The following is a 14,672-nucleotide window of genomic DNA, read 5'->3' on the forward strand; positions in this document are numbered from 1 at the left end:
AGGATAGGGACGGGGCCACACCAGTGGGAGGGAGCTGTGAAGGAGGAAAGGTTTCCACACACTAGAAGCCCCTTTATAGGCGGAGACTGTGGGGGGCGGAGTGGTGAAGCTTCGGAGCCGCGGAGGAGAGCACAGCAACAGGGGTGCGGAGGGCAAAGCGGAGAGATTCCCGCACAGAGGATTGGTGCCGACCTGCACTCACCAGCCCGAGAGGCTTGTCTGCTCACCAGCCGGGGCGGGCGGGGGCTGGGAGTTGAGGCTCGGGCCTCGGAGGTCGGATCCCAGGGAGAGGACTGGGGTTGCCTGAGTGAATACAGCATGAAGGGGCTAGTGCGCCACAGCTAGCTGGGAGGGAGTCCGGGAAAAAGTCTGGAACTGCCTAAGAGGCAAGAGACCATTGTTTCCTGGTGTGCGAGGAGAGGGGATTAAGAGCGCCGCTTAAAGGAGCTCCAGAGACGGGCGCAAGCTGCAGCTATCAGTGTGGACCCCAGAGATGGGCATGAGACGCTAAGGCTGCTGCTGCCGCCACCAAGAAGACTGTGTGCAAGCACAGGTCACTCTCCACACCTCCCCTCCCAGGAGCCTGTGCAGCCCGCCACTGCCAGGGTCCCGTGATGCAGGGACAACTTCCTGGGGAGAGCACACGGCGTGCCTCAGGCTGGTGCAACGTCATGATGATCTCTACCGCCGCAGGCTCGCCCCACATCCGTACCCCTCCCTCCCCCCGGCCTGAGTGAGCCAGAGGCCCCAAATCAGCTGCTCCTTTAACGCCGTCCTGTCTGAGCTAAGAACAGATGCTCTCAGGCGACCTACACGCAGAGGCAGGGTCAAATCCAAAGCTGAACCCCAGGAGCTGTGCGAACAAAGAACAGGAAGGGAAATTTCTCCCAGGAGCAGATTAAATCTTCACAATCAACTTGATGTACCCTGCATCTGTGGAATACCTGAATAGACAACAAATCATCCCAAATTGAGAAGGTGGAATTTGGGAGAAACGATATATATATTTTTTTCCATTTTTCTCTTTTTGTGACTGTGTATGTGTACGCTTCTGAGTGTGACTTTGTCTTTATATCTTTACTTTTACCATTTGTCCTAGGGTTCTGTCTGTCCATTTATTTTATTACCTTTTAAAAACTTTTCCTTAATAATTATTTTTCGTTTTAATAACTTTAATTTATTTTTACTATTTTATTTTATTTTATCTTCTTTCTTTCTTTCTTTTCCTTTCTTTCTCTCTCTCTCCTCTCTCCCTTTCTCTCTCTCTCTCTCTCTTTCTCTCTTTCTTTCTATTTTTTCTCCCTTTTATTCTGAGCTGTGTGGATGAAACGCTCTTGGTGCTCCAGCCAGGCATCAGGGCTGGGCCTCTGAGGTGGGAGAGCCAAGTTCAGGAACTGGTCTACAAGAGACCTCCCAGCTCCATGTAATATTAAACAGCAAAAATCTCCCACAGATCTCCATCTAAAGGCCAAGATCCAGTTCCATTCAACGACCAGCAAGCAACAGTGCTGGTCACCCTATGCCAAACAACTAGCAAAACAGGAACACAACACAACCCATTAGCAGAGAGGCTGCCTAAAGTCATAATAAGGCCACAGACTCCACAAAACACACCACCAGACGTGGACCTGACACCAGAAAGACAAGATGCAGCCTCATCCACGAGAACACAGGCACTAGTCCCCTCCACCAGGAAGCCTACAAAACGCACTGAATCAACCTTAGTCACTGCGGACAGACACCAAAAAAAACAAAACTATAAACCTGCAGCCTGCGAAAAGGAGACCCCAAATACAGTAAGTTAAGCAAAATGAGAAAACAGAGAAACACACAGCAGATGAAGGACCAAGGCAAAAACCCACCAGATCTATCAAGTGACGAGGAAATAGCAGTATACCTGAAAAAGAATTCAGAATTATGATAGTAAAGATGATCAAAAATCTTGGAAATAGAATAGAGAAAATACAAGAAACATTTAACAAGGATGTAGAAGAAATAAAGAGCAAACAAACAGTGATGAACAACACAATAAATGAAATTAAAAATTCTCTAGAAGGGATCAGTAGCAGAATAACTGAGGCAGAATAACGGATAAGTGACCTGGAAGGTAAAATAGTGGAAATAACTACTGCAGAGCAGAATAAAGAAAAAGGAATGAAAATAATTGAGGACAGTCTCAGAGACCTCTGGGACAACATTAAATGCACCAACATTCGAATGATGGGGTCCAAGAAGAAGAAGAGAAAAAGAAACGGACTGAGAAAATATTTGAAGAGATTCTAGTTGAAAACTTCCCTAATATGGGAAAGGAAATAGTTAATCAAGGCCAGGAAGCACAGAGTCCCATACAGGATAAATCCAAGGAGAAACACACAAGACACACATTAATCAAACTATCAAAAATTAAAAACATGGAACAAATATTAAGAGCAGCAAGGGAAAAACAACAAATAACACACAAGGGAACCCCTATAAGGATAAGAGCTGATCTTTCAGCAGAAATCCTGCAAGCCAGAAGGAGTGGCAGGACATATTTAAAGTGATGAAGGAGAAAAACCTACAACCAACATTACTCTACCCAGCAAGGATCTCATTCAGATTGGATGGAGAAATTAAAACCTTTACAGACAAGTGAAAGCAAAGAGAATTCAGCACCACCAAACCAGCTTTACAAAAAATGCTAAAGGAACTTCTCTAGGCAGGAAACACAAGAGAAGGAAAAGACCTACAATAACAAACCCAATACAGTTAAGAAAATGGTAATAGGAACATACATACCGATAATTACCTTAAATGTAAATGGATTAAATGCTCCAACCAAAAGACATAGACTGGCTGAATGCATAGAAAAACAAGACCCATATATATGCTGTCTACAAGAGACTGACTTGAGACCTAGGGACACATACAGACTGAAAGTGAAGGGATGGAGAAAGATATTCCATGCAAATGGAAATCAAAAGAATGCTGGAGTAGCAATTCTCATATCGGACAAAATAGACTTTAAAACAAAGACTATTACAAGAGACAAAGAAGGACACTACATAATGATCAAGGGATTAATCCAAGAAGAAGATATAACAATTGTAAATATTTATGCACCTAACATAGGAGCAGCTCAATACATAAGGCAAATGCTAACAGGCATAAAATGGGAAACTGACAATAACACAATCATAGTAGGGGACTTTAACACCCCACTTTCACCAATGGACAGATCATCCAAAATGAAAATAAATAAGGAAACACAAGCTTTAAGTGATACATTAAACAAGATGGACTTAATTGATATTTATAGGACATTCCATCCAAAACAACAGAGTACACATTCTTCTCAAGTGCTCATGGAACATTCTCCAGGATAGAATATATCTTGAGTCACAAATCAAGCCTTGGTAAATTTAAGAAAATTGAAGTCGTATCAAGTATCTTTTCTGACCACAACGCTACGAGACTAGGCACCATTTACAGGAAAAGATCTGCAAACAATACAAACATACGGAGGCTAAACAATACACTACTTAATAACCAAGAGATCACTGAAGAAATCAAAGAGGAAATCAAAAAATACCAAGAAACAAATGACAATGGAAACACGATGACCCAAAACCTTTGGGATGCAGCAAAAGGAATTCTAAGAGGGAAGTTTATAGCAAACAATCCTACCTCAAGAAACAAGAAACATCTCAAATAAGCAACCTAACCTTACACCTAACACAATTAGAGAAAGAAGAACAAAAAAACCCCTAAAGTCAGCAGAAGGAAAGAAATCATAAAGATCAGATCAGAAATAAATGAAAAAGAAATTAAGGAAATGATAGCAAAGATCAATAAAACTAAACGCTGGTTCTTTGAGTAGATAAACAAAATTGATAAACCATTAGGCAGACTGTTCATGAAAAAAAGGGAGAAGACTCAAATCAATAAAATTAGAAATGAAAAAGGAGAAGTAATAACTGACACTGCAGAAGTACAAACGGTCATGAGAGATTACTACAAGCAACTCTATGCCAATAAAATGGACAACCTGGAAGAAATGGACAAATTCTTAGAAATGCACAACCTTCCATGAGTGAACCAGGAAGAAATAGAAAATATGAACAGTGCAATCACCAGCACTGAAATTGAAACTGTGATTAAAAATCTGCCAACAAACAAAAGCCCAGGACCAGATGGCTTCACAGGCGAATTCTGTCAAACATTTAGAGAAGAGCGAACACCTATCCTTCTCAAACTCTTCCTAAATATAGCAGAGGGAGGAACACTCCCAAACTCATTCTACGAGGCCACCATCACCCTGATACCACAACCAGACAAAGACATCACAAAGAAAGAAAACTACAGGCAAATATCGATGATGAACACAGTTGCAAAGATCCTCAACAAAATACTAGCAAACGGAATCCAACAGCACATTAAAAGGATCATACACAATGATCAAGTGGGGTTTATCCCAGGAATGCAAGGATTATTCAACATATGCAAATCAATTAATATCATATACCATATTAACAAATTGAAGAATGAAAACCATATGATCATCTCAATAGAAGCAGAGAAAGCTTACGACAAAATTCAACACTTATTTATGATAAAAACCCTCCAGAAACTAGGCATAGAGGTAACTTTCCTCAACATAATAAAGGCCTGATATGACAAACTTACAGCCAACATCGTCCTCCATGGTGAAAAACTGAAACCATTTCCACTAAGATCAGGAACAAGACAAGGTTGCCCACTCTCAGCACTATTATTCAACATAGTTTTGGAAGTTTTAGCCACAGCAATCAGAGAAGAAAAAGAAATAAAAGAAATCCAAATCGGAAAAGAAAAAGTAATGCTGCCACTGTGTGCAGTTGACGTGATACTATATCTAGAGAATCCTTAAGATGCTACCAAAAAACTACTAGAGATAATCAATGAATTTGGTAAAGTAGCAGGATACAAAATTAATGCACAGAAATCTCTAGCATTCCTACACACTAATGATGAAAAATCTGAAAGTGAAATTAAGGAAACACTCCCATTTACCATTGCAACAAAAAGAATAAAATGCCTAGGAATAAACCTACCTAAGGAGACAAAAGACCTGTATGCAGAAAATTATAAGACACTGATGAAAGAAATTAAAGATGATACAACTAGATGGAGAGATATACCATGTTCTTGGATTGGAAGAATCAACATTGTGAAAATGACTCTACTACCCAAAGCAATCTACAGATTCAATGCAATCCCCATCAAACTACCACTGGCATTTTACACAGAACTAGAACAAAAAATTTCACAATTTGTATGGAAACACAAAAGACTCTGAACAGCCAAAGCAATCTTGAGAAAGAAAAATGGAGCTGGAGGAATCAGGCTCCCTGATTTCAGACTATATGACAAAGCTACAGTAATCAAGACACAAAAACAGAAATATAGATCAATGGAACAGGATGGAAAGCCCAGAGATAAACCATGCACATATGGTCACCTTATGTTTGATAAAGGAGGCAAGAATATACAGTGGAGAAAAGACAGCCTCTTCAATGAGTGGTCCTGGGAAACTGGACAGCTACATTTAAAAGTATGAAATTAGAACATTCCCTAACACCATACACCAAAATAAACTCAAAATGGATTAAAGACCTAAATGTAAGGCCAGACACTATCAAACTCTTAGAGGAAAACATAGGCAGAACACTCTATGACATAAATCACAGCAAGATCCTTTTTGACCCACCACCTAGAGAAATGGAAATGAAACCAAAAATAAACAAATGGGACCTAATGAAACTTAAAAGCTTTTGCACAGCAAAGGAAACCATAAATAAGACGAAAAGACAACACTCAGAATGGGAGAAAATATTTGCAAAGGAAGCAACTGACAAAGGATTAATTTCCAAAACATGCAAGCAACTCATGCAGCTCAATACCAAAAGAACAAACAACCTAATCCAAAAATGGGCAGAAGACCTAAATAGACATTTCTCCAAAGAAGATATACAGATTGCCATCAAACACATGAAAGGATGCTCAACATCATTAATCATTAGAGAAATGCAAATCAAAACTACAATGAGGTATCATCTCACACCGGTCAGAATGGCCATCATCAAAAAATCTACAAGCAATAAATGCTGGAGAGGGCGTGGAGAGAAGGGAACCCTCTTGCACTGTTGGTGGGAATGTAAACTGATACAGCCACTGTGGAGAACAGTATGGAGGTTCCTTAAAAAACTAAAAATAGAACTACCATAAGACCCAGCAATTCCACTACTGGACATATTCTCTGAGAAAACCATAATTCAAAAAAAGTCATATACCACAATGTTCATTGCAGCTCTATTTACAATAGCCAGGACATGGAAGCAACCTGTCCATCAACAGATGAATGGATAAAGAAGATGTGGCACATATATACAATGGAATATTAATCAGCTATAAAATGAAATGAAATTGAGTTATTTGTAGTGAGGTGGATGGACCTAAAGTCTGTCCTACAGAGTGAAGTAAGTCAGAAAGAGAAAAACAAATACCGTATGCTAACACATATATATGGAATCTAAGAAAAAAAAAAAAAAAGGTCATGAAGAACCTAGGTGCAAGATGGGAATAAAGACACAGACCTAGTAGAGAATGGACTTGAGGATATGGGGAGGGGGAAGGGTAAGCTGGGACAAAGTGAGAGAGTGGCATGGACATATATACACTACCAAACATAAAATAGATAGCTAGTGGGAAGCAGCCGCATAGCACAGGGAGATCAGCTCAGTGCTTTGTGACCACCTAGAGGGTTGTGATAGGGAGGGTGGGAGGGAGGGAGACACAAGAGGGAAGAGATATGGGGACATATGTATATGTATAAATGATTCATTTTGTTATAAAGCAGAAACTAACACACCATTGTAAAGCAATTATACTGCAATAAAGATGTTAATTATATATATATATATATGGAGCTCCTTTCAAATCAGGATTTATTTGGGTTTTACATTATATAATAATCTTATAAAACACCTCAGAGAATGGGTTCAACATTGTCAACTGAGTTTTGACAAGAGTAATAAATGTCCATATTCTAAATAAGTTAAGGAAAATCAGGAGAAGTCAGGGTAGGAAATTTAAGAAGGCAAAATAAATTACACATATATCAAATAGCTACAAGAAATATGTCCATAAAAGGAGATTAAAAATGATAGATAGAAATCCAAGTAAATGCGGAGATGTGTATTTTTTTTTTTTTTTTTTTTTTTGCGGTACACGGGCCTCTCACTGCTGTGGCCTCTCCTGTTTCGGAGCACAGGCTCCGGACACGCAGGCTCAATGGCCATGGCTCACGGGCCCAGTCGCTCCGCGGCATGTGGGATCTTCCCGGACCGGGGCACGAACCCGCGTCCCCTGCATCGGCAGGCGGACTCTCAACCACTGTGCCACCAGGGAAGCCCGGAGATGTGTATTTTAAAGGTCTAAAAAAGCACAAAGATATAAGCAGAACATGTAGTAAGTAGGATTATATTCATAATAAATCAGACTTATTGGATTATTATATATTAGTCTGAGTTCCATCACTTAAAACAAATGAGAAAATGTGGGAAAGTTTAGAGAGAAGTGCCAAAAGACATTAAGGATTAGAAAGGGGACTTCTGAGGAATAATGTTTGAAAAGGAATATTTTCAGAAAAAAGAAAAGGTCTTAATCTTGTAGGCATAGGCTTTGTTTTGTGGAGAGTGAAACAGCTACAACTGCAATAAAGGATGCATAAGAAAAGAAAGTCATGTTGCAAAGTAGAAAATTCTGAGCTGTCAAGGATGACTGAGTAATTGCCACAGTCTTTAAAGATGGGACAGATTCCCATTTGGCTAATGTATATCAGGTCTTGCCTGAAGGCAGTGGAATAAACTGAAGGGCATAAAAAGATACCTTGTACTCGTAATAGGTAACATAATAGTGATTAGGCCAGGAAATCAGGTTCCAGTATTAATTATACAACTTAAATAACCATATGTTATAAAGGTAAGTAAAACTTACTATATAAGGGCTCAAAATGATGTATGAAAAAGAAATAGAACTAGAGGTCTTTGCTCATTACTCAGAATCTGAACTGATTAGAAAACTTACATTAATATAACAATATGATTTCAGTTAAGAATGGACCATTGGTTTGAGAAAGTAGTTTAATCATTCATTTGTATTCCCTAAATTACTTCCCTGAAAGACAATGACTAACCTACCCCTTTCAAGGTATTCCTATTAGAATTCCAAGAGCTCATTAATGTAATATACAGCTTCCAGGCTGGAAATTCACCAAAGTCACAAAAACTTAATGAAGGAGAGGAACAAGTTTAGTGTACCTGTGATAGGCCATAAGGTCAGGGGAGCTCAGAGACAGACAACTCATAAGGAAAGATAACCAAAGACATATTAAAAGACTAGCCCTCCAAATAACCTTTCCGAAAACAGGTTTGACAAGACTATGCTCCCGGAAAAAAATTTAAAGACTTTTTTTTTTAACTTCATTGATGGTCTAAGATTACAAAATTATGATTCAGAATAAATACTTTGTGCCTATTAAGCAATTTGAAATTATGACATATGCAGCATTCCACTTATATTCAAGCCACTGTGCTAGGAATTCTGGGATATAAAATATGGATATATGAAATATTTTTAGAGTATGTATGGTCTTAATACTACATACTTTGTTAGTAGCCCATGCCATTTACAGAGCATTCAGTAACTCTGTTAACTACTCTTCAGTTCTTGCTGATGATACATCTCTAAATCTACAGAGTGAAATCAATAAACAGGAGTGCCTACATTGTGGAGTATTAATATTGGAACATGTAATAAATTCCCAGAGCTATATTCCCTAAAATGTTTATAGTCAAGGAGTTAACTGAGTTTCAGAAAGCACTTCTATAATAGACTAATCTTTTTCAAGGCAAATGCTGCAAACTCTATTGTCAATCAATTTAATAACAACTATAATTCAAAAAGATGCAAGGCCCTGGCCACCTACTAAAAAGGAGAAAGAAAGCATAAAACCTCAGAAGATGGAGTCCTCAACTTATAAGGCTACTTCCGTATTTCCTATTTGTTTTATTTGAACCAAATGTTCACAAATGGGCTTTAGACAATGAACACAAATCTTTTAGAATGATAGGTTAACTTTCAGGGAGAAAATTGCAAAGAGAAAATAAATTGCAATCAGGGTCTTGGTTCATCTTATAGAACCTAAAGCCTTCAACCTCCTTTTCATAATTTTCTTTCTCTTTCTTTCCCGCTTCTTCTTCCAGGCTATCTTTCAGAACTGAGCACTTAAATAGATCTTTATATGCACAAGCCAAATGAGACTGCATTAAATTTGTGACTCTCCAGATGAGTTCTAATATGCTACTTTTAAACTTAAAGAGAAGTCATCTTTCAAAAAATCCCAAAATACAAATTTAACTATCTTGGTTGTTTAACTTTATGTCTTCAACTTTATTTTTACAGCTTTATTGAAGTGTAAATAAAAAACTACATGTACTTAAAGTGTATAATTTGATGAATTTTGACATATGTTTACATCCATGGAACCATCACCTATCACCACAATCAAGTTAATAAACATTTCTATTGACAGCATCCCTCAAATTTTGTAATCCATCAGGTCTCACTTCTATTTCCCACCTCTGTCCCAGGTAACCACGGATCTGATTCTGTCACAGGCCTAGTTTGTTTGCAACTTCTAGACTTCTATATAAACGGAATCATACTCTTGTACTCTTTTTTGTCTAACCTTTTTCAGCATAATTCATGTGAGATTCAGCCATATTGTTTGTTATATGTATTATATACTGTCAATAGTTTGTTCTTTTATATTGATGAGTAGTATTCTGCATGGATATATCATAATTTGTTTATCCTTTCACCTGTAGATGGGCATTTGAGTTGTTTCTAGTTTGGGTCTTTAACAAAAAAAAGAATCTATGAATATTCATGTACAAGTCCCTGTATGTACGTATACTTTTTCATGGACAAATATCTAGGAGTGGTATGGCTGAGTCATATAGTAAGTGTATCTATAACTTTTTAAGAAAACGTCAAACCATTCTGATGGTGATTTTAAAATTTTACATTTGCATTGGCAGGATATTAGTGTTCCAGCTGCTGCACTTGGTGTGTTCTGACTTTTTAATTTAGCCCTTAAGGTAGGTGTGTAGTGGTATCCTACTGTGTTTAATTTACATCTCCCTAATGACCAATAGCAGTGCGCATCATTTTTGGATTTGTTTGCCATTCTTAAATTATTCTCTTTTTATTTTGTGTTTATTTTAAAAATTTTACTTTCAGCAAAATTCATTCTTTTTGGCATACAGTTTGTTTTAGCTATGCAGAACAGTTTCATCACCCTAAGAACTCCCTCATGCAACCTCTCTGTAGTCAAACCCTCCCACCAGCATTAACCCCTGACAATCACAGGGCTGACTCTGTCCTACTAGTTTTGCTTTTCCAAAGTGTCATTTAAATGGAATCAATATATAGCCTTTGAGTTTGGCTTCTTTCACTTAACATGATGCATTTGAAATTCATCCATGTTATTGTATCAGTATCTCATTCCTCTTTATTGCTGGATACTATTTCACTGTACAAATGTTAACAAATTTTGATGATCCATTCACCAGTTGAAGAACATTTGTGTTTTTCCAGCCCTTGGCAATTATGATTAAGCAGCTACATATATTTATATATAGGTTTTTGTGTAAACAAATACTTTCAATCCTCTTAGGAAATTACCTAGGAGTATGATGGCTAGGCTTTATGGTTAGAGCATATTAATTTATAAGTATCAAAATCTTTAGAAATGGGTTGTACAATTTAGTATTTCCACCAGCAATGTATGAATGTTCCAGTTTTTCTACATTCTTGCCAGATTTGGTATTGTCAGATTTTTAAATTTTATTTTAGTCATTCTAATAGATGAGTAGTGGTATGACATTATGGCTTTTATTTGTATTTTCCTAATGACTAATAATATTGATCATCTTTTCATGTGCTTATTTGCCATCTATATATTTTCTTTGGACTATCTGGTTTTCCAAAATACAAAGTTAATTCATAGAAGGATAGTCTTTTCAACAAATAGTGCTAGCACATTTGGGTATCAATATGTTAGAAAAAAGACAAAACTTCAATCTTGAGTCGTGTACAAAACAGAGCTCAAAACAAATTATATACTGAAATATAAAATTTAAAACTATAAAATTTCTAGAAGAAAACTTTGTGACCAGAGGTCTAACCAATATTTCTTGGATATGACAGTAAAAGCGTGAGTCATAAAAGAATACAGTGGTAAACTGGACTTCATCAAAATTAAAATCTTCTGCTCTTCAGAAGATATTATTAAGAGAAAGAAAAGACAAGCCACAGACTGGGAGAAAATATTTGCGAAGCATATGTATGTTAAATAATTTATATTCAGAATATCTAAAGGACTCTCAACACTTAAAACAACAGCAAAAAATATAAAACTGGCCAAAAATTTGAACAGACATTTCACCAAAGAAGATACACAAATGACAAATACATGAAAATATGCTGTATATCATTGTCTACTAGAGAAATGCAAATTAAAACCACAATGGAATATCAATGCTATCTCTTAGAATGGCTAAAATTAGAAAAACTGATTACACTGAGTATTGATATGGCCATGGAACAAATGCAACTCTCATATTTCTACTGATGGGGAATATGAAATGGTTTAACCATGCTGGAAAACAGTTTAGTGAAGAGAAATGCATACATGTGTCTATATACAGTCCAGTACATGAATGTTCGTAGCAGCTTTCCTTGTAGTATCACTTTTTCTAAAAAACAAGCCAAATATCCATCATCAGATAAATGGATAAACACAGTGTTTCCACTATTTTAATGGAGTCACCAAAGTATAAATCAGCCACTTTTTAAATTGCAAGCATAATACTCAAGAACGAAAGGGAATATTCTATAGGGCCTATCATCCCATATCATCTAAGTGATGTATAAGGGTTATATAAAGTACAAGGTCATTTCTGTCTTATTATAAAAGGAAATTATAAGGTTCAGCATCTTACCTATATATTTATATCCTTCTTCCCCATTTACTATGGGTCTTAGCCAAGTTGACCTAAGCCTCATATTAGTACGCACATGGGCACCTTGAGGAGGGTAGAGTGTAAATAACATTTCAATTGCATTGGACTTCTTGATGATATCAGAGTATTTTGCATGGTGTTCTGTAAAAAAAAAGAACATTAATTTGTTTTTAATTTTAGACATTTTTACAAAATTTCTAATGTGTTTCTTTTAAGGGATGTAAATTTAAAACTATTGAATAATTTGAATGCTAATGGTTATGCTGACAACGTAGTTTTCTTTAGCCAAAAATACTTCACCAAAAATCTTACCGTTTAGATAATTCATAGCAAAAATTAAGGAGTACGGGCTTGCTAGTAGAATCTTCAAACACTATCAGTTTAAAGCACTGTTGTTAATAGCTGTACAAAAAAGTAAGATAACCAACTAACAGCATTCACATTATACATACTATAACGTAATCATATTTTTTTAATTGCCATTAAACAATGAAATCAGAATAATCTGACAAAAATGTTGATTAAATGAAGAGTTCCATAAACTGGAACTACTGAAAGAATACATATACTTAGGCTATGGTCTTTAAGAAAATATAATAACATCTATACAAATATTTATATAGCACTTGCTATATGCAAGAAATGGTCCCAAGTGCTTTTGAATATTAACACACTTAATATTCATAACACATCTGTAAGGTAGATACTGTTGTTATCATCATTTTACATGAGGAATTGGAGGCCCAAAGAAATTAAATAACTTGCCTAAATCTTACAGTCTGTAAATGATGCAATTAGGATTTGGATTGTCTGAGGAGAAGCTCTTATTTGCAAACAAATGTTTGTCAAGTGAACATGACCTGCATTAACCAGTAGATGAGAAAGCTGGGATTAAAAAATAATTTAAATTGTAGAGTGAAAAATCTTTGGTTATGGCCCTTGGGCCTGCAGTTTGTGTCTTCAGTTTTTGGTTGATAAGCCAATGTCCTAAAATTTAATAAGGCAGTCTCCTGAGCAATTAATTCAAAGTGACTCTACCTAGAAACATTTCAAAGAAAAGAGAGATACTGATGTAAATCTTCATTTATAATCCTGTTACATTGTCTATCTTTTTCTTCCTACCTCTACCTTCCTTCCCTTTTTTTCCCTTTATTTTTTCAAATATCATATTTTGTGGTACAGTAAGTATAAGGCAGTACAACATAATGATTAAATGATTAAGAAAGCAGATTTGTTGGTGGGTAGTATCCATCTATTGCCTCACCCTAAATCCACCCTTCATTGTCCTATTTGTGAGACTAGAATATTTCTCCCTTGCCATATGGGAAATTTTTAAGCATCCTTCATAGAGGGTAAGGTAGGAAACTAGAGGACAAAGAGGCTCTTCCTGGTTCCGGGGGCTTTTGTCTGATAGCTCCTACTGTGCATAGTGACCAGCAGCAGTGCAGGGCACCTTCTGGGCCATGTTGCTTGGCACCCCACAGGGCTTCCCTGACTCACACTCTAGGAGCTGGCTAGCACGTTCCATGAGGCACCAACTTCCCTTGAATGGGTTCCACACTGAGACACCTCCTTATGGGAAGTTTCCCCAGAACCCCAGAGAGTGGCTTCCCTGGGAGTTCCACTAGCATGCTACCTCAGCAAACGTCTCTGCCACTCACTGGGTCACAGCTATGTCCTCTTCAAGAAGAGCTGGATCCCAGGGTAAAGGGAGAGGGTAAGGGGCACTCTTTAAAATCTGTTCTTTCCTTAAGTGCTCTGCCTCAGACCGAGGGTTAGCGCCACTCCTTATATCTGCTCTTCTCAATTCTTTAGGTTTTTTTTTACCCTTCGTAGCCAATCTTATTTAATCACCATCATAGTTAATAATTCTTTATATTAATCTTTTCCTTCTCAAGTCACCATGTAGTTTTAGTTTCTAACTGGATCCTGATTGATACAAACAGACCTGGGTTTTAATTCTTGAACCACCATTAACAGGCTATGAAATATTAGATGAATCACATTTATCTCCTGGTGATAATACTGACATCATAGGGTTATTGTTAGGATTAAGTGATATAAGAGATATATCAAAATTTATAGCACCATGTCTATAAGTACTACATGAGTGTGTTAGTTTTAATTTTCATCTAGTATTATTCCAACACTAATAAAAACCATGAGAGAGCCAGGAAATAAAGTTATTGCATCTTTCAATTATAAACATCTTAGGAAGTTTTCTGCCTCTTCTTAAAAGGAAAAGTTCAAAATTATTCCCCTCTAACTAAAAAAGCAGACATCTTCATATGTGCTCAGATATGCAGTTATTAGATATATCTCATTTAAATAATTCTAAATCCTTTCTCATCTGTCAACAGAAGAAAGGAAGCCAGAACTATTACAAAGCAGTGCTAAAGAGTCAACCCTGCTTTACTTTTTCATTCTGATCATACTTCTTCAAGAAGTTGATCAAGGGAGATCCTCAGGCAGTAGAGGTCTCTTCAAGTTGTGAAGGCGACAGCGTTTTTTGAAGGAGGATGAATTGTGAAGGAGGATGCAGCATTAATTACATTATGAGAAATC

The 14,672-nt window shown here is 37.0% G+C and overlaps 1 protein-coding gene across 1 annotated transcript in view; it reads right to left on the reverse strand.

The window, feature by feature from the left end:
• IQCM (IQ motif containing M) overlaps nucleotides 1–14,672 on the reverse strand; it is a 436,874-nt gene that overhangs the window by 124,104 nt on the left and 298,098 nt on the right. Inside the window, 1 exon segment of the mRNA XM_049709346.1 lies at nucleotides 12,087–12,248. Coding sequence (XP_049565303.1) covers nucleotides 12,087–12,248 — 162 coding nt within the window.

Source organism: Orcinus orca, chromosome 4, assembly GCF_937001465.1.
Source record: "Orcinus orca chromosome 4, mOrcOrc1.1, whole genome shotgun sequence".
Classification (NCBI taxonomy): domain Eukaryota; kingdom Metazoa; phylum Chordata; class Mammalia; order Artiodactyla; family Delphinidae; genus Orcinus; species Orcinus orca.